Source organism: Bolinopsis microptera, chromosome 13 (assembly GCF_026151205.1).
Source record: "Bolinopsis microptera isolate Bmic1 chromosome 13, MBARI_Bmic_1.0, whole genome shotgun sequence".
In the NCBI taxonomy this organism is placed as follows: Eukaryota; Metazoa; Ctenophora; class Tentaculata; order Lobata; family Bolinopsidae; genus Bolinopsis; species Bolinopsis microptera.
In genome coordinates, this window is record NC_087084.1 from 4,856,569 (window position 1) to 4,883,188 (window position 26,620).

At 37.7% G+C, this 26,620-nt stretch overlaps 3 protein-coding genes across 6 annotated transcripts in view; 2 read left to right on the forward strand and 1 right to left on the reverse strand.

Annotated features, from left to right (window-relative positions):
• LOC134825063 (LIM/homeobox protein Lhx3-like) overlaps positions 1–26,620 on the reverse strand; it is a 667,636-nt gene that overhangs the window by 602,065 nt on the left and 38,951 nt on the right. For 3 of the 4 annotated variants that reach the window (XM_063837188.1, XM_063837186.1, XM_063837187.1), the window contains 8 exons: positions 24,907–24,958; positions 24,077–24,221; positions 20,268–20,408; positions 19,793–19,868; positions 18,851–19,047; positions 18,479–18,676; positions 18,117–18,221; positions 17,083–17,839 (listed from right to left, as the gene is read on the reverse strand). In XM_063837188.1, coding sequence (XP_063693258.1) covers positions 17,766–17,839; positions 18,117–18,221; positions 18,479–18,676; positions 18,851–19,047; positions 19,793–19,868; positions 20,268–20,408; positions 24,077–24,221; positions 24,907–24,958 — 988 coding nt within the window. In that variant the 3' untranslated portion in view covers positions 17,083–17,765. Of the gene's footprint in view, positions 1–17,082; positions 17,840–18,116; positions 18,222–18,478; positions 18,677–18,850; positions 19,048–19,792; positions 19,869–20,267; positions 20,409–24,076; positions 24,222–24,906; positions 24,959–26,620 lie in introns of those variants that run through there. The other variant, XR_010161482.1, reaches the window with a different exon arrangement.
• On the forward strand, positions 6,017–9,304 carry LOC134825088 (dual specificity calcium/calmodulin-dependent 3',5'-cyclic nucleotide phosphodiesterase 1A-like). The gene is made up of 5 exons (XM_063837218.1): positions 6,017–7,132; positions 7,379–7,545; positions 7,734–7,863; positions 8,517–8,675; positions 8,858–9,304. The coding sequence occupies exons 1-5, from the start codon at positions 6,149–6,151 to the stop codon at positions 9,275–9,277; spliced, it is 1,860 nt and encodes a 619-aa protein (XP_063693288.1). The 5' UTR covers positions 6,017–6,148; the 3' UTR covers positions 9,278–9,304.
• Positions 11,214–17,473, forward strand: LOC134825064 (innexin inx2-like). The gene is made up of 8 exons (XM_063837189.1): positions 11,214–11,595; positions 11,874–12,045; positions 12,418–12,593; positions 12,867–13,084; positions 13,328–13,490; positions 13,607–13,738; positions 13,904–13,978; positions 16,730–17,473. Exons 1-8 carry the CDS (start codon positions 11,445–11,447, stop codon positions 16,909–16,911), a joined length of 1,269 nt encoding a protein of 422 aa, XP_063693259.1. The 5' UTR covers positions 11,214–11,444; the 3' UTR covers positions 16,912–17,473.

Consider the following 26,620-nt stretch of genomic DNA (forward strand, 5'->3'; position numbering starts at 1 on the left):
GATAGCTAATAGGTCGCAACGTTGCCGGAGTTTTCCGATTCCGTACCACCTGTCAATAGTCCCTTGGAACCACTGTCCTTCGTCCGCTCCCGTCTTTTTTGCCGCGCCTCGTAGTTCGCCCTTCTTTCAGCCTGGGATAAGTCTGGATTTATCCAGTAGTCCTCACCATCCTTGAGAACCTTGCAGCCATTTCCGTACTTGTGCTTGCTACGGGCAAGATCTGGTGTCGCAAGCACAACAACAAGGGGTCGTGGCTTTGTTCTTTCCTTATTAGAGCCAGACCCGAGAGGGGGACCAGCTCTGTAGCAGCGTTCTATCTGGTCGGTTGTGACATCTAGAACCGTGGCAGCTATCAGCTTATCGGCTGCGATCCTGTCCTTTATCTCTGTTAGTGAGCTCTCGGGAACAGTAGTGATCACGACGTTCCTGATACGCTTCTCTTTGTCGAACACATCAGCTTCCTGTCGAGCTGTGGTCTGAGATACAATCTCAGACTGGCTTTCCTTAAGCGCAGATGCTAAACTGTTCTCGAAACATTTCTTCGTCTCGCGGCCAATGATACTTTCTGTATTCTTCACAACGTCAGCAAATGTTTTTGTCATTTTGTCTGTTTTGACTATCGTGGAGACAGTTTCAGTCATAATCTCTTTCAGGTGTTCTTTAACGACCTGCTTCACTTCTTTCTTCATATCTATACCTGATACATCAAGATCTTGCTTCCAGTTTTCCAAAACAGTCTTGACTTCACCAACAACGTCACTATAGGTCCCAATTAGCGTATCTGCTCGGGCATTCAAGCTCTTGTTTTCCGTTTGCAACTCTCTGATTATGAGCTGCAAATCTTTGATCTCAGCCGATACTCGCACATTCTCCTTTACAATGTAAGTGTATGATGTAGCACCCTTATCAGTGATAACAGGCAGAATGCTTGACTTCATGAGGTTGAAAATCTTCAGCTTTGAATTATCAAACGCCTTTTGACTGTCTTCCTTCGATCTGTTGCTTTTATTTATAGTCGGGAAACTATCCAATATATCGGAAATTTCAGTGTAGGCCGTCTGAGCCTTGGCTATATAGTCGGGCATCAAGTTACAAGTACAAGGGGTGCAGTACTGTTAGTGTTAAAACGAAGAGAGAGAAATTTGACGCAAAACAAAAACAGATTTTCAGAACTGCATATCTTCACACAATTTTCAATTACTATAACATTGCGAAATATTATTTTATAGTAAATAATATGTCGCAATGTTATAGTAATTGAAAATTGTGTGTGAAGATATTACATCATTACTGAGTACAACACGTTATATCATTGCAACACAAGTTTCACAGGTTTTACAGGGTAAACAAATCTATTTATGTATTATAATTATATCATTGATATATGAGATTGTCATGGGGAAATGTTTAAATTCTGTAATCCAAACTCAGTCAGTTTCCAAAAAACAAGTTTATCAGGATTAAATATTTATTGATAACAACAAATGAAGGAAATACGTGAGTTGCCTTTGTAATTGTATCCGGTGAAAATTGGGGAAATTGGAAAATGACATGTTAGGTGACCAAAAAACGTACATGTGACATGATTTTAAATTTAACCGTACGATGGGCGTTTGGTGTCCGGGATCCCCTTAAATTTTCGGTTACGGGCTTTAGTTTTATCATCGCCTGCTATCTCGAAAACAATTAGTTTCACAAAAAAATCAGGGTAAAAATTGTGTATCTTTCACACGTACGTGTTTATAATAATTTGAAGGTAAAAAGAAACGACCTAAACTTTTTTGTAAAATCTGAAATCGAAATCGCGACATTTGATCTTAGCCATCAGCTTTATTCGAATTAGGTACTATTTAAAAAATGTTTGAATATGATGCTATTTTTTCAGTAGCAAGCCCAATTTCCGTCCGGGATAAACTATTTCGTTTAAGAATGCAAGCGATTAATTAGTCTTGATATGCGGTCAAACCTGGTTATAGTTATACTAAATATCATCGGAATTCCAACTATGCAGAGATGTTGGTCGTTAGACTAAAGAAGTCGGCAGACCGTGAAAATATTTTGTAATCAGTTTCAATAACAGGTCAGAAGTCTGGGTACTAAAGCATAATTATTGCCTTATCGGACAATATTTTACCGGACATTTCGTGAACGGACATAATTTTGAATGGATATTAAAATGAACGCTCGAAGGCATTTATTTAATTTAACTGCTTTTCCATTACTATTAGGGGTTACAGAGGTGCCAAAACTCTTCCATTCACGGCAATAAGTGATTTAGACCTAAATCTGATCAACACTCCTAGATCATAATTATAAAAGATCGGGGAGTGTTTGATGGGCGAGGGCCTGAACTGCATGTTGTTGTGAAGTGAATTCATGGAATTTTATTTTTATTTTTATTTGACCATTTTATGGCTTACAAAGGGTTTTATTTTCACCCTGGTTTTTAAAAATGTATACCGTTTTTAATTTATTAATTTATTGACAGAAGTTTACTTTTTGGTGTCTAACCTTATAGTTAGACAATTACCAATATAACCATTGTCGAAATTATTAGTGTATATTGTTCGAATAATTTTCTTTATTTAACTACCAGTGCAGTACCTCCAGCGTCCAATTTATTTGTGTCCATTCAAATAAAGTCCGAGAAGGTAACTTAATTACTGTACTACCAATCACTTTAATATGTACTACGTAAGTTCCAAGTATAATAACTTAATAAGCTGGGACAGAAGGGGACTGTTTCTGTCACCCTTAATTAACCCGGGAAAGCACAACTTCCCCCTTTGCGTCTGTACCTACCGATGCATATACAGGGTGGGCCAAAAGTCAGTGGGCATACGTTGGCCTTAATAGCTCAGTCACTGAGTGACCAATTGAAATTATTCTTTCTGGTACGACTTACTACCACCACTGGTTCGAGGAATTTGTCAAATCGAAAAATATTAGAGTTCATTTTTTTCAAATGAAGGTTCATTTTTACATTTATTTGATAGTTTGGATAGTCGGAACGAGCTAAATTTTATTGAATTGTGTTTGGCCATTCGAATTACGTTTGTCCTGAACAAATTACAGTTGTAGCTTCTCGTATAGCCGAGATACGAAGCATAACGAGTTAATTCATTAAGTGTGATCAGGTGATAGGCTTACCTAACCAACCCATTAAAAATTATGGAAATCGTTAATGCTGCCAAATTAAGGTGTCGTGTCACTGGTCACGGTGTCACATAATCACCCAGTCAATTTTGTTAACGAGACACACAAAATGCTTGATAACTTTGTCATTTCTAATCCGTTTCACGTCATTTTTTATTGACCATTGTTAATGATCTGGCCCGGCGCGCGCTACTTTGTAGCACTTGCCATCGGGCCATTTCTAGAAGAAAGCGGCGCGCGCTACTTCGAAGAAATTTAGACGAGTAACATCCGTCAATTTTTTTAGAGATGCAACATTTAATAATCTACCGTCTCTAAAAAATCAGGCGTCCAGCATATTCAAAGAAAACAATATATGTGTTTTAATTTTGAATGGGCGTGGTCTAAAATATTCGAATTTTCAAATTTTGACGACGGAATCCTCGAACCAGATAAAGAAATAAAAAGGTACAGTATGCCATCTGAAAAGCAACAGCTCTCAAATATAAAACACAGCGGAGCTATTAAGGCCAACACATGCCCACTGACTTTTGGCCCACCCTGTACTTAAGAAATAATAACCAACGGTATTTTCTCTTTCAGATGACACTGCACATACCTTATCCTTGTCATACGTTGTATGACCCGCCGCGCACGAGTGCGCGGCTCCCCTGTATCGTCGAAACTCTACAGGGGTGAAGCGATCGTGGGGGTCACCACGTGATACAACCTTATCCGTATCGGTCATAATTATCAAAGACATTACTTTCACGCTATGAAGATCTTATAGTAGAGGCTCTTACGGGCAAAAAGACGTGTTTTCTGCTACGAGTTTAGAGACCTAACCGCTAATTGGACACAATAGTATGATGTCTAAGGATCGATAATATGTTAAGAAGTATAAATTTGGACTTATTAGTCACGTGCTATACCAATGCGCGTTTTAAACTTTGACAGTCTATTACTCTAAGGCAAATAGAGTAATTATATTCATATTTTGTCAGCAATAAGATCACATTATTTTCTATTTAGTGTGAAAATATGAGCTAGAACGGACATAATCTCGCTGAGTTATAGCTGTTTGAAATTTATGATGAACGCGCGGGTGCCAATTGATAACAACTAAATGCTTTTGCGCGTAGTGCGCGTCGAAAATTTGGCAAAAACGCTTGCGGAGTGACAATATTCAAACTTCGATAAAGTATATGAAGTGGGTACTTCTCGGAAAGGAAAAATTTAGGCAAACACGATGTGACTATTTTTGGGTTGATTTAATACAACTGCAAAAAATTATTCAAACTTCAAGCAAAAAAGTCAAAATTTTTACCACTTTTTTGGATTTTTACCTCAGAACAAATAGAGGGATTTGTTTTATTTTTATACAATCTTGTGCGGCTGTCTTTTAGCTATCTTTATGCAAGTTTTGCCGACATGCCAACAAAATTAACTTGCTCAAAATATCAAAAAACATGGTTTTTTGGCCTATTTTTGGCCCAAAAATCGGTTTTTTGCGATTTTACCCCAGAACAATCAGTCCAATCATCTTGAAACCACTTTCAATCGATTCTACGGTCAAAAATACGTCTAGTAAGGTGTATCTGGGGTCCCTAACGTATCGAGCAGACAATGCCCGTAAGAGCCTCTACTATTAGCCGTAGCGCGAATAATTAAGTCCGTGAAAATAATGTTTGTGGCATTAAGGTCCGTGAATAATTATAAAGTCCGGTCAAATAACAAATAATCCGATAAGGTTTCATGTATTACGTCGTGACCCCCATTGTCGTAATTTTCACTAAGAGTAAGTATTGTGTTACCTGGGGACCTCAGGCTATTATGTTCATAATAGAGATTCGGCGGAATGACAGGCTGAACGCGGCCCAGTAAGTATTGTGGCGAAAGCCACGATACAGCCGCGCACTCGCTCGTGCGCGGCGCAGGTTAGGTCTACATGCTACAGCGTATGACAAAATAAAGAAATAAGGTAAACTATTCGGTAATCTGTTGATGGTCACTTAATGCACAGTTAAGGCACAGTAAAAATCGAGTTTCTATTTGACCACACCGTGTTTTAATAATCACTTAGCCTCTGATACACACTCCACAAACGAAGGCGACTAGGTGCTGCCTAGGTTTCTAATTGCTAATGTTATTCATGTAATCAAATTACATCAAAAAGGTCTCTGGTCTGCAGCATTTGTCTCTAAGAGATGGCAAGGGACTCTTCCTCTTACCATCATACAACCTGCTTCAATTGCCATTCTTCGCGTTCGTTGCTAGATTTCATTCTTTAGTAGTAAAGTAGTAATAATCGAAATATATTTAAATTCTGAACCCTTGCCTGTGAATCGATAAATACTATAATTCCATTTAATTTATTGGGGTATTTAAAAAGTATACTTAATGCAGGCCAACAAGACGAATTAATCCTCTTCGCGTTTTATTGTATTAAATGTTATTTAGATTTTACTTTTATTTTTAAATCAAGAATAGAAGTTTAGCCACTTTTTATTCTGTAACAGATTCTGCAAAGATTTGGCACGGTGCCGCTTTATTTGTGGCACTGAGAGCATACTCTTTCAGGGATTAGACAAATGCACTGGACAGAATTCATGAGCGGGACTGCGAGCATACTCTTTTCTTTCACCAAATTGATGCGATATTATTGAAAAGTTGAAATAAGCTGCATCAGGACAAAAATGCTGGTTTGAATACAATGACAATCTTTGGATCTGACTCTAAATTTGAAATGTTGCTGATGCCACCACAGTCTAGTATTAGTATATAGCTGAGTCGGAAATCTTACTGCGTCCACGTAACGTACGTGGAGCAGCAAAATGATTGTCAATAATGGAAGCTTGCGCCGTTTCCATGGTAACGCTGCAGTGTGCACGTGTAATGTTATAACGCGCGTATAACGCGCGCCTTCATATCTTCATCGCGGTTCGTGGTTACAAATTAAAATAATTTAATGAGTTCGACCGTCGCATACGGAATCCAGATGGAATAACAACAAATGGGTTCATGCTGCAGCAATGTATGTGTATTCACTCACGATGCGGTGAATGACTTAAAATGGAAATATGACAACTTTTCTTCTCCAATCCGATCAAGAGGCTGCCTTTGCTGGAAAAAGGGAAGCAAAATTTCTCAAAGGACTGAGGATAACTCTCAATTTACTCAAACCGAAGAAGTCGTTTTCAAGCTCATGGAAAAGCCAAATGTGCAGTTGAAGCTATTGAGTAATGAAATCGATAATAATAATAAAAGAAACAGAAATTGGTCAACAGAAGCGAAGCACTCGCATATTTCTCTTGTATCAGTATGTCAACGTGGAAGCTCTACTGTTGGTAACACTAGATCAATCGAAGAAGTTTTGGCAGTGATCGAGCGAGTTCAAAATCTGTGTAATAAGGCAAGTTTGCAGGATCAACTGTCACTACTCTGTACTGTAGGTTTTCTCAGAGAATACTGTCTAATGCTCAATGATGATACAATCGGTGGAAGAAAAAAGTCCGATAGCAGTGTTACTGACGACAACGCTCGTTTTTGGGTTACTGCATACGATTACAGTGGAAAAAATAAAGACCACGGTATTACGAAGTTTAAGAAGATAGCCATGGCCGTTAAAACGGCGCGGGTATTTACCCGTATGACCAGATCATCACTCTTATCACATTCTTCTTCTACAGAAAGTATTTATGAACCGGTCGGCTTGACAAATCAATTCCGTCAGTTCCTCGATAAAAACCTGCTCAGTTGGAATTTTGATCAGTTGTTGTTTGACAAGCTGACAAATAATCATGGTTTATCGTTATTGTTTCTTAAGATTCTGCAGGCAACGGATCTGTTTAAAGAGTTCAAGATAAACAAAGAAAAGATGAACAAATTTTGTTTGGCAGTGGAGAGAGGGTATCAACAGCATAACAATCCTTACCATAACGAACGACACGGAGCAGATGTGTTACAAACTGCTTATTTTATCATCGTAGATACCAAGGTTAGATCTTTAGATATCATTTTCAAATTATTTGTTTTAGATGCCATTCCATTAGTTAGGGTTAAAAAGTTCTTTTCAAAGTTTCAAAGCAGGTGCCCATTTACTCCAAAGTTGACTAATACACATTTTTTCGATGTATAGCAAATAATACTTTGTAACCTCGTTGATGGAACGGAATACAAATGATACATATCCATGACGTACCAATGAAATAGATTTAGTTATCATCAAGTATCAACCACCCAGATCAAAGATTGGCTGAGTAGCCTGGAGTTACTTTCCCTCCTCTTCGCAGCTATGATACACGATTTGGAACACACGGGAACTAACAACATTTTCCACACGCAGTCTTCTTCAAGTCTATCGCTGCTCTACAATGATAAGTCGGTGTTGGAAAATCATCACGTTAGCAGGTTCTTAATTAATTTTAAACGTAGATATCTTCCATAGCAGAAAATCCAGCTGTGGTCCCGATGTTACTAGTTTATCGTTTACTTTCTTAAGTGGGCCATTTTCTTAGTCTTCGATCTTAGCTATTCTTGCAATTGTTTTTATTGATATATTAGTCATGTTAGTGATGATATTTATCAACTGTATACAGGGCTTACATACTCATGTCTGATCCAGAGTTAAACCCGTTCGAGGCGATGTCAAAAGCACAGTTTCAGAGCATGAGACAAATAGTTGTGGACTGTGTTCTGGCTACTGACATGGCCCACCACTTTAACCAGGTTATAAATCTATTTATAGAATTGGTGGACTCATTATAATCACTAGCAGGAACCCTAAAGTGGTGTCAAGACTCAAAAGACTAAAATAATTATTACCTATTTAATTCGCGTTTTTGACACCACTTGGGGGTCCAAATTTTGGGCTCTAAAACTCCTATTTCTTGTCCAATTTTTTATTTTTTCATGCTGATTTGAAGGCCATTAAAGCATTTGACCCAGTCAAAAAAGTTTCAGTTGTATATCTTTTACGGTTTTTGCGGAAAGTCGTGTTAAAGTTGATGCCGTGGTGTCAGTAAAATGGCACGGATAAATAAATATATATATATCGTCTCGCTTTATATATAGTAAGATAAACCAAACTGATTTTAGTTTGATTAACTTAAATGACATAATGCTAAAGACTTTAGCCTAAAGTACTCTCACGAATTTCAGACTATTCGGGAAGTCAGACTGGCATAAATATAATTACACTTCTTGAAATGGCTAACTTGATATAAGTTTGATTTACTCATGAAGTTATACTATGTACTACGATATTATGTTTTTTTGTTTGGTTGAATAATTTTCATTTAACTGATTGGGATCTGACATTTTGTCATGATCTTTCTAATTTCTAATTTCTAATACTACCCCTTCATCACTCATGATCATAGGTAACCACTCTCAAGAATTCCTTGATCGACCTCTCGCTGATTGAAAGACAGGACGTTATGAACAGCATTTTGCACTGTGCCGATATATCTGGACCCGGTAAATGCTGGAACATTCATGAGAATTGGACTCTGCTACTCATGCAGGAATTCTTCGCACAGGTAATACAGCTCCTTCGGAGAGTTATCGTTATACATAATGATATTTGTCTCGATGAGATTTGTAACGCTAGTTAATCTAGATGTCAGACACAATAATTGTAGAAGTATGACAAAAATTAAGAATTAAAATTTGTATTCGAAAACAAACCATACATCATAAATCACCAATCATTGCACACCAGGGTGACGAAGAGAAAAAATTGGGTCTTCCCATCTCCCCACTCTGTGACAGACAAACCACCAACATCCCAGAGTCTCAGGTCGGATTCATCACCTACATCACAACGCCCGCCTTCACGGCACTCGGTAACACCATAGACGCTATCCTCAGAGAAAAGGAAGAGCGAGAGTTTCTGGAATTCTCTACGTCCTGGGTTAATACTAAACAAAGAAGGGGGTCAACTGTTACTCAGATGACACCGATAGAAGAAAATCCATATCACCAGCTAGTGAGCCAGAGCCCCTTATCTTTGGCGCCTGAACGAGTAGGAAGCGCTGGAATTACTCAATCATTCCAATACATGCCAATAAATAGGGTGTGGGACACACATTTCCAGTCAAACCTCGCTCGGTGGAAAGACCGGTTAACGAATTCAAGTTAAACAAACTATATTTGATTTTGTTAAAGAGTGAACTTTTTTAATGAGTTATAGCCAATTTTATATTTATAAGTATAATAATGTATCATCGCAATTTATTTACTAAGAATAACAGGGTATGGATGTATGATACCTAGGCCTGGCTTAACTAATTTATCATGTATCGTAACATTTACTGCTTTACTGTCATCATTTAGAGAGGTACATTCAAAAATCAAAATATCAATCTATCGATAACTTATAGACCGAATGCAAATGTTTGAGTGACTGCGTTAATGAAAAATGAATTTTACATCCCTCTCTTGCTCTTTTGGCCTTGGTATCTAACGAACCTGGCACTGATCCCAAACAAGAACTTTACGACGAAGTTGCTTGTAACAATTAATACCGCAATATAATCATGTGCGAGCATCCCTCCAAAACTAGCCACATTCGGTAAAGCAACTATCACCAGGGATTTGCGGAAACTGAATTTTTCCTCGTGAAGCATGTATGAATAACCTTCCGAGGATAGCTTGTCATACGTTGTATGACCCGCCGCGCACGAAGTGCGCGGCTCCCCGCTCCCCTGTATCGTCCCCCCTGTATCGTCACCATAGTGAAACGACCGTGGGGGTCGCAACGTGATACAAAGGATAGCTGCGCGAACAGCGAAATTGACAAAAACCAAAAGCATGAGTTCCTTTCCAGTTCCTTGAGTCACAGTCACAGAGCAGTCGCTGTTTTACTGGGCGGCGCTCAGCCTGTCATTCCGCCGAATCTCTATTCGTTTATGAACATAATATTAATAGCCTGGGGTCCCCAGGTAATCACTGTTTGGTTTGGCCTCCTTGATCTTGAAGCTTGGATCAACCTTGGAACAAGAATAGTAATCCAGCCCTGGAACATGATTACAAAGCTAAACAATCCGAGTTTTTTAGTTTTGGCAACAAAGTTAGGAACAGTCACCGTTTTTTTCTTCACTGTTTGGTCTTCCTTGTTTTTAATTTGTCACGTCTTCAGTCTTTGGTGCTGCTTTCCCTTCAATACAAAAGTGAAGCATATAAATGGGTGGTATAAAGAAAGGTTACGACGTCAGAACAATGAACATTCTCCATCCTACCACATATTCTATAAGTATAACAGCAGGTATCCCAGAGTCGCCGACCAGACTCCTCCATTAAACTGTACATGAGGCACGGTATCGTCACTATGACGTCAAGAATCTTCTTAGTAGAAATCAGCTCAGCAAGCATGACGCAATGAACATTTAAATGGAGTCCAAGAGCAACCCCGATGAGGGCTCTAGGAAGAAGAAGTGTGGTGTAGTTAGCTACAATAGCACAAACAACTGTGCTGATAATGCTCAAATAGAGGGAGAATAGGGTAGCGAATTTTTACTGTTATGTATAACAATTTAATAATATAAGGTAAAACTATTTGAAATAATATCATCGCTGAAAGTAAATCCTGACTGTATTAAAGTTTATACTTCATTGTAGTCAAATTGAACAAAGATACCTCGTTTATTTTACCTGAGGATGGAGGACCCCAGGCTATAATGTTCATAATTAACATAATATTAATAATAAAGATTCGGCGGAATGTCAGGCTAAGCGCCGCCCAGTAACGGTTATTGTAATGAAAATGAAAATTAAGCCTTAACATATTGGGTTTGGAGATGATCGATGGGACCAATTCATATCATCTAACACAATTATAAACGCGTGTAGTCAGTAGTGCGTATTCAAGTCACGGTTAAACTTAAGTGGTTCACAAGTTCAACTAATTGATAGTAGAATAGTAAAATAGTAAAATACAGCTCTTTAAAACTTTTAACAAACTTCCAAATTTATATTTATATACCGGCCTTGAGTAAATAACAATTGAGTACACTCTAAACTATTAACATTCGTATGTTTTAAATACTTGCAGCTGCCTCAAGGTTCCTCAACACTCATTTCTCTTTGAAATTATAAACTCTCAATATTGTAAGATAAATTTGTCTGTTACTGTTAGTGTTTATCATTCGACTTGTTTAGCATAATTTTTAAAATAAATTGGCAACCACCAATCACAGACCCTCGTTGTATCTGACTGTGTCTTTTCGAGTGGTTACCAACGAGAACTGAAAAAACTCAAAACTTGATAACGTCCCACTTGGAAGTGGAATCGTTCCTCTTTGCCAGTAATGCTCAACGTAGCACAAAGCATACCGACGAATATAGTCAACCCATTTAAAGCGTACACCCTTGACGATGCATATTCAAGATTCAACAGGGTCTATTTGTTTGTTTTTTCCATCATTTGTGGTGCCGTGGTTACTTTGAATGACTATGCTGGTAAGGGGAAGAGTTTAAATTAATTTTTCACCTAAAATCAGCAAAAATCAGCTTTTTGAGGTTAAATTTTGAATAAATATTCAAAAATCGTACTGCTAATGCTATTGTTTCCTCCTTACATCGTTTCAACAGTTACAGTTAACTTTATATTAAAAGTTAGAAGCTAACAATTACCCCGACTCAGACGTGTAACTTGTTTCATTTTAAATATTTTTCTTCCTTGTTAACAGTTTTTGGCTTTTATAAAATAAGGGTCGTCTATAATAACCATCCGACAGGAGAAACAATCGAGTGCCACGGATTCGACATTTTCGCGCTACCCTTCCACGAAAACTACTGCTGGACTCAAGGAATCTACACTCTTCTAGAAGCTTATGATATTCCTAATAACAATAGGCAGATTCCCTACCCAGGGATTATACCAGAGCAAACACCCTGCTTCGATTTCACGTGAGTGACATCATCATGACAACGGGTAATATCCTGTCCAAACCCAGGATACATAATATGAAGACTTTGTTGTAACTTTGTATGAAAAGTATTTGAAATATAAGTAACTAAGTTTAACTAACTGTCTAAAACATTAAATTTAAGAAGCTGCTGATCTCAGTCCTTACTTTTAGAGACCACGAGAATTGTTCTAAGCGACAAAAATATTAAATACTTCTTTTTAAGTTTTTATATTGTTTATGTTATATAGTAACAAATATCAAACTGAAGAAAGGACTGGCGTTGACCGTTTAGGCAGAAAATTATAATTCACCCTCCCAGTGAACTTAACCATAATATGATGTTAACTATCCATATAATCCCTCTGTTTAGGTACTCCAACGGTACGAAGTACGTGTGTCCGAACGCGAGCTCCATCCTCCCTCTTACGAGAGTGTACCACCTGTGGTACCAGTTTATATCGTTCTACTTCTGGGTTTGTGCAGTCGTGTTTTATGTGCCCTATTTGGTGTTCCGTAACTCTGACATTGGTACTCTCAAACCAGTGGGTGAGTTAACATATGATATTAAATTTACAAAACCAACGTGATTCGCGAATTCAGTATTGACGCGTCAATACTGAATAGTTTTCAGAACATTTTGTTTCTGGGCACTGACTAAAACAAACTGTGTGCTCATGTTCGTACGAAAATTTCAGGCTAGGTTCGACTTATGAGGCTCCGCCGAGAAGTAAAGGTACTTTAACAATTATAATATCATCCTAAAACTTGAAACTGAAGGAAAACAGTACAGCTCCATTTACTATAATCACCACGTTTCAGTGCAAATGTTACAAGATCCTGGTTTAAGCAGCGAGGATGAAGAAAACCAGAAAATAGAGAAAGCGAGCAGATGGCTCGCAACAAGACTTTCAACTTTCCTCAAAGCTAAGGGACCTCTCCAGTGGTTCCTGGTCAGACACAAGTTCTTCTTTATCGTGGTGTTCGATAAACTTGCTAACTTGGCTGTGGTGGTGCTGGTCATATACGCCACGGATAAGGTTTGTCTATTGTATGGTTTTAAAAAAACTCAGATTATCATTATTATTTGATGGTGGCCATCATGCTTTTATTAACAGTTATGAAGATGTCTAGGTTGATCTGGTCATGATCATCAAATTGATTCTTATGGTAATCAACTTTATCGCAAGTGACACACATTTTGATAACACTATAACAGAATCCTGAAAATCACTTCAATATCTAAAGATCTAAGCTCATAAAAGTTAAAACCCCCTCTCCAGATGTTTGTGATAACTTCCTACACAACCTACGGCTCAGACTGGCTCATGTCCCTGTCAGGTGACCACCCTTCGTACAAGGACAGTCCACTTGACAAGCTCTTTCCTAAGATGGTAGCTTGTGAGGTTACCAAGTGGGGAACTACGGGACTAGTTAACGAAGCAGGTGAGTACTGAGTTTACTGGGCCACGCTCAGCCTGTCATTCCGCCTAATCTCTATTCCGCCTAATCTCTAGATGTTTATTATTATTCGTTAATTAACTAATCATTGATTTGTGCAGGAATGTGTGTGTTGGCCCCGAATGTAGTTAACTCCTACTTCTTCCTAATTTTCTGGTTTGTCCTGGTTCTGGCACTGATTGTTAACGCGTTTGCAGTTCTTTTTTCCACCACCTCTCATCTGTTTACGTTAGGTTTGTGTTCTGTTGGATACTTTATTTAGAACATAACCTGTGACAATGGCAGAGCAATTATGTTCTATGCTTGAAACTTGAAAAAAGATTTTCGTCAGGATATGTGAACATTAGAATTAAGACTGCACTTGATTTCGGAGATTTTGAAACTACATTTTCTTATAGGAAGATGGAAAGCACTGACGGCTTCAACGTTTATGAAAGGATCAGCACAAGAAAAATGGGTATATTTCACTTCAGGTAACATCAATTTGTATATTTCGTATATTTCACATATTTCATATATTTCATATATTTCACATATTTCACAAATTTCTGAAATACATAGATCGGTCCCGGAAATTTGGGACAGTATGATTTTTTCAATTTTCGTCGGGATTTTGGTTCCTAGTACCTCAATTTGGTTTCAAACAATCATCAATTAACTGAATAATTGGTCTCTGGGCAAAAATTCTAACCAATCTGTCAAATTTGTATTCAGAAATTTTCATATTTGAAAATGGGACAGAATTTGGAAAATATGAATTTTCGTTTTGTTAACTTTTCTGCAGTGATCGCTTCCTCCGATCGAAATGAAACTTCCAGCACCTCAATAGTGTCATATGCCACCTATAGATGACTGACTAATTGATTTTGGGTAAAAATTCAGTTAAACTGTAAAATATCGGTCCTGGAAAGTTCATCTTCAAAATCCGAAAATGGGACAGAATTTGGATTTTGGGACAATATGATTTTTCAATTTCGTCGGGATTTTGGCTTCTAGTACCTCTATTTGGTTTCATACAATCATCAATTAACTGACTAATTGGTCTCTGGGCAAAAATTCTATCCAATCTGTCAAATTTGTGTTCAGAAATTTTCATATTTGAAAATGGGACAGAATTTGGAAAATATGAATTTTCGTTTTGTTAAGTTTTCTGCAGTGAGCTTCCTCCGACCGAAATCAAACTTCCAGTACCTCAATCGTGTCATATACCACCTTAAGGGGGCATACCCCAAAACAGTGGTTTGTGCCGTCCAGACCAAATGACCTCATAGGCAGTTCAGTGACCTTCTAGCGCACAGTTTCCACACCAAAAAAAAATTATTTTGAGAATTCCCATATTTGTAATCGAGCATTTCCTGGTTAAGAAGTGCAATTTTCGGAAAAAATTATTTTGTGGTTGAGACGCTATAAGTTAATCATTTCTTGCGGTATCGGGTTGAAATTTTGCTCGCCGTTTATTCACATCTATGTCAAGGTGTGTGTAAAATCTTGATATCGTATCTAAAAAGGCTGGTGTGTTATGAATTTTTAAAGTCAAAAAGCTAAAATTGTCCTTTTCAGGCTTATTTTAACAAAAAGTCAGTCAGGGAAGATCGGATTATTTGATGCTTGAAATCAAATTGTTCTCTAAATTCTGGCGCAGTTTTTGATGCCCTCAAAAATGTTTTTACTCATTCACCTTCTGATCTATTGGACCTCAAAGCCAAACAACAAATTTAGGCACATTTTTCGTTTTTAATATTTACTGATTTTTCTAAAATTTGATAGGAATGTGCTAGTGACTTTTTGAAGGGTGCAAAATAACCGCAACTAGCACATTTATATATGAGTTATGAACAACAAAACATCTTAAAATGCTTCCCTTTGAAGTTATGGGAGAAAATGTGATTTTTTGGCTTTGCAGATAAAAAATCACATTTTCATCAAGCCTGAAAAGGACAATTTTAGCTTTTTGACTTTAAAAATTCATAACACCCCAGCCTTTTTAGATACGATATCAAGATTTTACACACACCTTGACATAGATGTGAATAAACGGCGAGCAAAATTTCAACCCGATACCGCAAGAAATGATTAACTTATAGCGTCTCAACCACAAAATATTTTTTTCCGAAAATTGCACTCTAAACCAGGAAATGGTCGATTACAAAAATGGGAATTCTCAAAATGATTTTTTTTTTGTGAAAACGGTGCGCTAGAAGGTCACTGAACTGCCTAAGAGGTCATTTGGTCTGGACAGATTTGGGGTATGCCCCCTTAAGTTGACTGACTAATTAGTTTTGGGTGAAAAATTCAGTTAAAACTGTTAAATATCGGTCCTGGAAAGTTCATCTTCAAAATCCGAAAATGGGACAGAATTTGGGACAACATGATTTTTCAATTTTCGTCGGGATTTTGGTTTCTAATACCTCAATTTGGTTTCATACAATCATCAATTAACTGACTAATTGGTCTCTGGGGAAAAATTCTATACAATCTGTCAAATTTGTGTTCAGAAATTTTCATATTTGAAAATGGGACAGAATTAGGAAAATATGAATTTTCGTTTTGTTAAGTTTTCTGCAGTGAGCTTCCTCCGATCGAAATCAAACTTCCACCACCTCAATCGTGTCATATGCTACCTAAACATGACTGACTAATTGGTTTTGGGTGAAAAATTCAGTTAAAACTGTAAAATATCGGTCCTGGAAAGTTTATCTTCTAAATCCGAAAATGGGACAGAATTTGGGACAATATGATTTTTCAATTTTCGTCGAGACTTTGGCTTCTAGTACCTCAATTTGGTTTCATACAATCATCAATTAACTGACTAATTGGTCTCTTGGCAAAAATTCTATCCAATCTGTCAAATTTGTGTTAAGAAATTTTCATATTTAAAATGGGACACAATTTGGAAAATATGAATTTTCGTTTTGTTAGGTTTTTTGCAGTGAGCTTTCTCCGACCGAAATCAAACTTCCAGCACCTCAATCGTGTCATAAGCCAACTATAGTTGACTGAATGATTGGTTTTGGGTTAAAAATTCAGTTAAAACTATAAAATATCGGTCCTGGAAGTTCATCTTTAAAAATCGAAAATGGGACAGAATTTGGTACAATATATATGGTGTTTAAATTTTTTCCGCAATTTGACTTTGTGAACCTTAAATTGCTTAATTACTAAATTTTAACTGAACGACAAGAATTATATGTTATAATTAACTAATATTTATTAATTATTTCAAGGACTTAGTGGACAGATTACAATAGACATCATAGCCGCCAACCTTTCACCAAGAACGTTTGAGAAGGTTTTTAAACGGACATCTGAGAAACTGGCAGACATGGAAAAAAGCGAGTATAACATATATAGTAATAGAAATAATAATCGAAATGTTGCCGAGGTGCTCCCAACTGTGAATAAGTAATAAATAAACTGAATAGATTTGTGTTCAGCCTCTGAAAATGAACATTTTACTCTGAGTCTTAACTTCTGAGTTATATTGGACGATTTAATCTAATTTAGTTTGCTTTTCTTCAGAAAAATCGATGATTATTTCTAAAACTAACGAATGTTCACAATTAAGTACACTTTGTTTCTGTTGGTTGGAAATTGCGAATTTTACCGAAATACAATTTATAGTTCAATATATTATTATCTGTAAATTGTAATGAAGTTCTAACACTTAAACCTTATGATTGTCAGTGTCTCGAACAAGATCTAAATGCTCATAAAACAGAATATATTATCAATTAGGTTTAAAATCTGATATCAGTTACTAAAATTGTTAAAATGCCTGTTACCATTTATCAATATGCCTCAAAAATATTAGCAAAAGCGGAAAATACATGGAGGCATCAAAATTCAAGTGACAATACTTCAGAATAGATTATTACAACTGAAATGTTTGAAAAGTTGTCTTCTGGTCGCAATGATATTTATTAACAGTTTCTGTAATATCATTCAAAACTTGAAGACTTTGAAAAGTTAACTCTCGCGTAATATTTAAGAATTTAATTTAATTTAATTAAAGAATATTCATCTCTAGATCAGATTTAAATTCTAAAATACTTCAATTATTTCATAACAGTTTCCCGCAAAGTGTGACCGACCGTGATCTTCGTGGAGATCTTCACTTTCTAACAGATTTGGGGAATTATTTGACGGACAATTCTACCTCCACGTCTCAAATAGACACAGTTAACTATACTGGAATCTTGAAATCCTGTTAATCTTCATTAAGATACACTTGCAGTGGTATCCCTAGGGGACATCAGACCTTCAGATCATTGCAGGAAAGGGAGGTTTTTGGTCCGAGTAAGGGAGAGGTATTCGCTGGTCGATGTCTTCTGGTCCTGAAATTAAAATGTATTTAAATTTCCAGTTTTCCCTTAATTTTGTTTTTTTTTGTCTTAATTTTAGCGCACATATATAGGGGAAAAATAAAGGATTTGCATGGCCTAAATGTAGGTGATCAGATCATCATAATACTTTAATACCATTCATTCGAATTTCGAATGGACCAAATAGTTTTAACTCAAAGGATGTAAACTATTTTTGATCCACCCAACCAAACCAAATAGTCTTAATTATGATATAAAATAGGTTATTGATAGTTTAGTTTTTACCCACCTAACCAGGCCGAAGGAAACTCTGTGTAGGGTTCCTCTCCTGCAGCTATTCTCATAGCGGTCCCTAACGCTGCTGTATTGGTACCCAGGTTACCTACGTCGTGTCCTGAAAACGGCAAAATACGTCATACAAATAGTACGGGCCAATGGCTAGTTTTCACCCTCTTGAGTGGGTGGATGATAGTTTACATACGGAGAAAAAATGGGAGTCCCCACCATTAAGATTACACATATAACATAATGGAAATCAGATTTTTGGTCACATTTTCTGGTCGCATTAACCATCAATGTGAACAGAATAATATATTGGTAAGAGTAAGACATCAGTTTCACGCTATATTGAAGTATCTAAACTGGACTAACCGGGAAAGTGGCTGGAGAAGAGGGGTGCAGGCTGGGCCGGGCCCATGAAGGGAGGTCTGATGTGGCCGTTGACAAACGCGTGATTAGAGACGGAAGTTCTCATGAAGTCTCCAGTGTGAAGTCCGAGACGGATCATGCTGTTCGGGCTGGGGCAACCAGGGTAGGGTGGAGCTATCTGGTTCCTGTCCATCATTGTATCTGTAAGCATTTCAGCATTTGGTCAAAAATCCAATTTCATAATTCATGTGGTGCCCTATATATTATGGTAAATGGCAAACATCATTTGGTAAGATATGACCTATATAGTATATTCATAGTGAGTTTCATAATATTCAGTAATATAATTTGAGTCCAAGCGAAAGACTAACTAACCATTTCCGGGAGGTCCTGGGAAGCAGGAGTTGGGCGAAGGAAACTCTGGCTGCTCTAACTTAACATCTCCTGAAAGTGGGGTACCTGGACCCGCTCGGACAGGCCGCGCTTGTGGTCGGTTCTTTCGTAGGTTCTTCAGGTATTGACCCCAACGGTTCCTGGGCGCTTCCTTCTTCATTCGTTTCTCTTTTGCTCTCCTGAGGTACCGAGGGTTACAATTTGGAGAAGGAAAAACCGAAAATATCATTGAATTGGTAATATTGGATTTTTAAATATACACCCTTGAAAAGCAGACAGTATGCCGTATCCCCTCCTGAACCCCCCTCCTGAACACATCCCTGAAGAAGCTATAATAGCCCCGCACCTGGCACACACTCGCAGGCCCCTTGTGAAGCTTCACAACACCGTCCACCCCACGTGACGAGCTAGTCACGTGATACAGCTCCGAGCTAGACTCTGGGATCTTACTAAACACATGTCGCGGCAGCTTCGCGCCTGCCCGACCAATCAAAAAGCAGTCTAGCACCTGTCACGTGCTAGAAACCGGCCAGTCACATGGGTTTCTATGACGACATCTGACTAGCACGTGATGTTTGTTAACCATTGAGCGGTCGGAGAAGCTCCGCGGGAGGCTTGTTCATTAATTAAGAGCGAGAGATGGAGACGGAGTATGTGTATATAGTATATCGGAGTCGCTGAAGCGATTTTCGGAACACAATGGCCCGGCTGCAAGCCGAAATTGCCAGGTGTTGGAAATATGGAGATGGCATTTGAGCCAGCCGGGCAAGGAGTTTAGATGGTAAGCTATAAGTATAATCCACTCGCCGTAAAACCCGAATATCAGAGCAAGACGGAATAACGTCATCAAACGGCATCAAACTAGGTACGAAACACGACTATTTAACTTGTGAGCTAAACTAAAGAGTTAAGTAGTTAACTGACCTGTTTTGGAACCACACTTGTACCACCCTCATGTCCAGCCCCGTCTCCGAACTCAGCTGTTCTCTCACGTGACGTGCTGAGCAGATTATCAGAATTAGGATTTATAAGATTTATCATTTAAAAGATCGAACATGATCAGGGTTATTATATAATATGGGGTAAATTAAATTCTTGTTGTAATGACAAATTTTAGGACTATAAAAACAGTTTTTTATCTAAAGAATTTTGCTAAAATCTTGTGAATTTTGTAATGGTATATTAATTAAGTTAACCGTGGTATAAATATGAAAATCTATTATATTCATCTTATCAGAGTTATCTTTATATCAAAATACCTGTAGCAAACCATCCTTAGTTTACAGTACTGTTTACATTTAATTCTATAGTTTTAAATTTCATAATGAATTCCCACCACATGTCAAAACAAATATGGTTCACCTCCTCACGTCTCCAAATTTAAAATTCTTCACTCTACCTGGTTTCGGACTGTTTTCGTAGGCTGTCTTCAGTGTCTCTAGCTGTTTAGCGGTGATGGTGGTTCGGGGTCTCTTGATACCCTGGTTCTCCAGATCCAGCTCATCAGTGAACGTTTCATCTGGACAATTGGCGTATTGGGCTGAAAAAGATTTAGCTACAATTTACAAATACAATTTACACAAATAATTTACACATACAATTTACACATACAATTTACACATACAATTTACACATACAATTTACACATACAATTTACACATACAATTTACACATACAATTTACACATACAATTTACACATACAATTTACACAATTAATTTACACATACAATTTACAAATACAATTTACACATACAATTTACAAATACAATTTACACAATTAATTTACACATACAATTTACACATACAATTTACACAAATAATTTACACATACAATTTACACATACAATTTACACATACAATTTACACATACAATTTACACATACAATTTACACATACAATTTACACATACAATTTACACATACAATTTACACATACAATTTACACATACAATTTACACATACAATTTACACAAATAATTTACACGGAGACTGTGAGGCACACACAGACTTGTACACAGCCTTACACAACAGATAGAGTGAAAGTGATTTTATCTAAAACACATGCCAGCTAAATTTCAAACTTAAATCTCATCCAGTTAATCATGTCAACATTGAAACTATCACGTGACTTCACGGACAACCCTTAATAAAGCCCCTTATTTTCATAGAAACTTCCAGATCTCTCCCCAGGAGTCTGATGATCTGTCTCAAGGAACCATGTCCCGGTGGTGATCTATACACAAACAATAACTATAACACAGAGCAGCTGCACTAGATTGGGGGCAGACACCCAGACATTAAGGTCACTCTCCTAAAGCCACGAGAATGTTCTATAAATAGCTCTGATCAGACCTCCAACACATCCATAACAAGACCAGGACTATAGATGTGGATACTGGTTTATATTTGTTTTGACACGTGACAGTGATTCTGGTTTTTGATTGGTCAGTGATGACCTGCTGTCACATTTCAAAACAAATGTGTTTCACCTCCCCACCAGCATCCAAATCGCAAACCTGGTGTTCACCAGAGTTCACAGCTGAAATCCAGGATGGGTGTTATGATCCAACACCACCTGGTTGGGTTTGTTTGGGAAACCTGAACTGGCCCCTACTCGGCAGTATACTCGAGTACCAATTCATCTGGTCTCATATTATTCATCATAACCAAGATAACAACGCTACTCACCGGTTCATTTAAATTGGAATTCCATCTTCACTACAATTCATATTTCATAACAAATTGGAGAACGTGTGTTTCCAATGATTTTGTTTTGATCGGTAGGAATGAGTTGTAGACTTTGGGGCTCCATGATACCGTTACCATTTTTGCAAAAACAACCATTCCGGTAAGGAAAACCTGTGGGCCAACCAGAAGATTGCATGGCTAATTTATGCCTGGTCTAAATATTGTTACTCAGAATTTGACAACAAGATTTTGTCCTTCACTGTAGGAAGCGACGTTTTAGCCTACAGAAAATAGTGTGGTACAAATCAGTATGGCATTACTATCCAGGAGGTGACCGGGACATGATTTTAGGCCTGACCGGGACCGGGACCGGGACCGGGATACAAAATGTGACTTGACCGGGACCGGGACCGGGACCGGGACTGAGATTATCAATTTACCGTGACCGGGACCGGGACCGGGACCAATAATTTCTGGGATTTCTATCTTACCGGGACCGGGACCGGGACCGGGACCAACAATCCAATTTTACCGGGATGACCGGGATTTGACCGGGATGACCGGGATGACCGGGATGACCGGGATTTGACCGGGATTTGACCGGGATGACCGGGATGACCGGGACCAAAACTGGTATTCTCATATTGAAAGCTGCAACTTTCATTTACATTATAATTGAACAATTTGAATAAGTAATAACTAGAATATTAAATTAGAAAAAACTAGAAAAAACCCGTCAATATGGGGCATGGGCCTAATGTACTACACCAATAATGTTCATGTACTGATTACTCAAGTTCACCATCATTCCTCATTCCTCAATCAATGATCCCTCAAATTATTCAACAGTTTCATTCTCCAATTCCAATTGACAATTGGGCGTAGCCCGAGTTGAAAACTTGATGTTAGTTTGCACTTATGAGTTATGTAACGATATTAGTTACCTAAACTTGTTTAGCAATTTTAAACATTGTTTTATTTGGCTCAGAGGTTGTTTAAAGATGAAATTCACAATGAATGAAAGTAAAAACTTAAAATCACAGTGAATGAAATTATGTAAAAGATCCCGGTCAAAATCCCGGCAAATTTGAGTGATTGACACGGACCAGGACCGGGACCGGGACCAAGAATCCTGAATTAACCGGGACCGGGACCGGGACCGGGATCATAAATCAGCATTTGACCGGGACCGGGACCGCGACCGGGATGAAAAATGTGACTTGACCCGGTTTACCGGGACCGGGACCGGGATAGCTCAAAATTGCCAATCCCGGTACCGGGATTCCCGGTACCGGGAATCCCGGTCACCTCCTGTTACTATCTACACAAAAGTATCAGTCTAATGTGATGAAACACCTTCAATGGCCCGGTGAAGATCACTCATATTGTTGGAAGTAATCTGGATACAACCACAATTTTCAATGATATAAGGTCCAAGAATCACTCTCTGCAATATCCTGCAATTCTTATACCTTTTTACACTTTTCAACAGAAAAAAACGATGACTTTATGTTTTACTTGAGCATTTATACTTTTATACTTGTAACCATATTTTGTTCAATCAATCAATGTTTTTAAGCGGAGTAGGTTTTCAGTAAAGCCAGCACAATCAACCAGCCCGCTACCCTAACCAGTCCCACACTTACAAATACAGTAAAAATACAGACTCCCAATCACCGTTAGTCTTCCTCACTCTCACACCCAATCACAACTCCCCATCCTCCCTCACAACCAATCTCTGCCCTCCAACCTCACACAGATCCGACCAATAGAAACCACCCGTTTTCATCTGGAGGGTTTGTGCGCCCACGTGACTCGTGAAGTCACGTGAACGCGCAGACCTTGCTTGTTCACGTGGGCTCCTCTTGATGAGATTAAATGTCGCACGGGGGCGAGATTTGCCAAGATTCCCAAGCTATGTCGACATGGGGGAACTTTACCCCGGGGTACTGTACTGATGAAAGTCGGGCAACACAATATGGACGTTATATTGAGCCATGGATATTACAGGGAACTGTGTCAAGTTAACACTTATTGTGACACGTATTGTGACAATCAGGGGGACGTAGAGATGAGATATCTTGCAGGGAGATACGAAGTGGGGATGAGATATCTTGCAGGGAGATACGAAGTGGAGATGAGATATCTTGCAGGGAGATACGAAGTGGAGATGAGATATCTTGCAGTTTTTTGGGAAAAAAGGACGGCGCAGCTGGAGTTGGATATTGAGTTGTGGTTGACTTTTTGGTTGAAAGTAGATCGGGACACATAAAATAGCCTTTAGTTTTACGACACAGTAACAACGATGACAAGGATTACAACATCCCATCAGTGTGTTCGTATAATGATGATGTTGACACTGTTGAGTGATTGGCACTCGCGATGGTGGTTATGATCAATCAACAGAAAGATAGATCATAGAACAGACATAAAACTAAAACAAGGTAAAATCATGCAACCAAAATGTAAAACCCACCAAAAGGACACAAAAACGTCATATATTTGTACAACTGGACTTACTTTTAAAGTTATCATAGTCAGACCGGCACACTAACTGGTTGTCATCCACAAAGTAAAACTCGTCGCCAGTGTTCAGAGTCCGCGAACAGATTATACAAACGAAACAATCCATGTGGAATACATGTCCACCTGCTCTTCGGACCACCTGAAATAAGGGAGTTTAGAAAGGAGTTAACTAGTTAATTAGAAAAGTTGGGGATGTTTGATTCATAGTATTGTTTGTTTTGCGAGAATAGTGTCATTTGTTTGGCGAATGAGTGTAATGTGGGTTGAAAAGAATGGGACCACATGGAGTTGGAAAACAATGAGCTACTGTATCACAAACAGTGGTATTTCTTTAATCTCAGGAAATCAGCACAATTAAAGTTACAATTACAAGGACCAAGAGTAGGGTAATACTAATGAGTGTTAGTGAAATTAAACGACTAATTAATTCCCTCTTATTAATGATAGAGTAATCAATGTTAACAGATGTTCAGTGGATATACAACAGCATGGGTATCTTAACAAGTAGGTGTGTAAAAAGTTCCAAGAACTAAGATTATTATCATTCAATTATTATTCAATTAACTAATTGTGTTGCCAACTGGATTCTAACCAAAATAAGTTTCCTTTTATTGTCTGAGATCAATATTATTATGTATCAGAGGTACAAGAACGAAAGTGAAAGACAGCTTCATTAGCGAGGACTTCCATTAAGATTGATTATTGTAATTATGTATTGTATTGTATTGATGTATTATGTATATCCTGTAAATTTTTCCAGAAAAGAAATTAAATAATTGTGTAATTGGTTAATTAAAAAACATACGATAAGGACAATATCTTACCTGACTGGGAGGGATTACTTTCTCGCACTTAGCACACTTAGTTCCGTATCTCCTGCAAAGATAGGTATAAAAATATAACGATATAAAAATATGGTACCTTACTCGGGATTATTATGACCGGGATAAAGTGGCGGGTTTAGGGTAATTTCGCCATATTTTTCCCGAACCACATTTTCACCGGTCGTTAATAAACCCGCCGTCTCAGCTTTTGGGGTTCCCAAGGGGTATGGGTGCTCATATTTTAATCGTTGTCTTATATTCACTAAAGAAGACTATTGGGACACTTGTTGTAGGTTTTTCGACTTCATTTGGCTAAAATTGCAAAAAATTCACCTTTTGCCCAATTCTTGTCATATATCCTTATTGTCAAAGTTGATTTAAATAGGCCAATTTTTAATCTCTTAGGTATTGACTATCTCTACATAATGAAATAGGACTCAAAGTAAAAGTAACAGTTAAATTAAAACTTGAATTAATTAAAACTGTCAATAACATGAATCAGTTTCATCAGTCATTTATTCATAATTCTAAACAATGTGAACGATGCATTCTTTCGAAGATTTTCTACAAATTGAGTCATAATGGTTATTTGATACACGTAAAAATTTAATACTAATTCAAAACAACGAATTTGCTAGAGTGCTAGACTATAACCAACACGTTACTACCAGTACCAGCAGAAAGGGGATCACAATTATTGATAATTCGACTTGTTTCACAAGTTTTAGCAATGCGAAAATTTCTAAACTTGCTTATCTCTAATAAGGAAATTTACATCTGAGACAAAATTTTTGAATCTAAAACTGAAAGGTTGGACACCGGTAAAATGGCGACCGGGAAAATGTGATGGGTTTTGAGCAATTTCGCCATATTTTTCCCGAACCATATTTTAACCGGTCGTTAATAAACCCGTCGATATAATCCCGAGTAAGGTAATTAACATTTATCATTTTATTAGGTTTTATCTAATGCTTTTAATTACCTTCGTTATCAATATCAGTATCTAAAAAAATTATCGGGTGTTTGTTTTTATGCAATTCATATGCCATATTACAGCTCATTGAATACCTATCAAACTATTCATTGCAGCCTTCCCTTTGTGAGTGAAAGCTCTAAAAATACGAATTAGATAATATCAAACGTGTTTTTGTTAATTTGGAAGGCTTTATATGGCTGGTTTTGTGCCTAGAGATGGTTTTATAGTTATACCAAAATAAATTTCTAATTTCAATTATTCATAATACTATTCCGCTGACTATAATGTTACGTATTCATTGAACTACCTAACAGATAGTTAGGAGTGCTAACTGGTTGTTTAGGGGTCCCATTTAATGCTAACTGGGTGTTTAGGGGTCCCATTTAATGCTAACTGGGTGTTTAGGGGTCCCATTTAACGCTAACTGGGTGTTTAGGGGTCCCATTTAATGCTAACTGGTTGTTTAGGGGTCCCATTTAACGCTAACCAATCACTACTCCAAATTGAATTGATTGTCGTTCCAGCCAACCACTACTAAATAGATGCAGAATCTGGCAGAATCTGGCAGCATCTCAAATCTCAAAATTTTGCGATAGTGAGGCAACGGAGAAGTATGGTATTGAGTATTCCTATAAAGTATTGAGTACCTATTTAACTAAAAGTTAAAGGGATCGTTCATACATTACGCAACCTAGCTGCCAGCTCGGGAATTTGATGTGGCAATGCACTTACGCTGGT

What these genes read in the sequence shown, in the direction of transcription:
- LOC134825088 (XM_063837218.1), top strand. Translation starts at nt 6,149, where the DNA reads ATGGGTTCATGCTGCAGCAATGTATGTGTATTCACTCACGATGCGGTG. An exon ending in TTATCATCGTAGATACCAAG is followed by an intron (nt 7,133 to 7,378) that starts GTTAGATCTTTA and finishes TCAACCACCCAG; the next exon opens with ATCAAAGATTGGCTGAGTAG. An exon ending in GAAAATCATCACGTTAGCAG is followed by an intron (nt 7,546 to 7,733) that starts GTTCTTAATTAA and finishes AACTGTATACAG; the next exon opens with GGCTTACATACTCATGTCTG.
- LOC134825064 (XM_063837189.1), top strand. Translation starts at nt 11,445, where the DNA reads ATGCTCAACGTAGCACAAAGCATACCGACGAATATAGTCAACCCATTT. An exon ending in ACACCCTGCTTCGATTTCAC is followed by an intron (nt 12,046 to 12,417) that starts GTGAGTGACATC and finishes CCCTCTGTTTAG; the next exon opens with GTACTCCAACGGTACGAAGT. An exon ending in ATGGGTATATTTCACTTCAG is followed by an intron (nt 13,979 to 16,729) that starts GTAACATCAATT and finishes AATTATTTCAAG; the next exon opens with GACTTAGTGGACAGATTACA.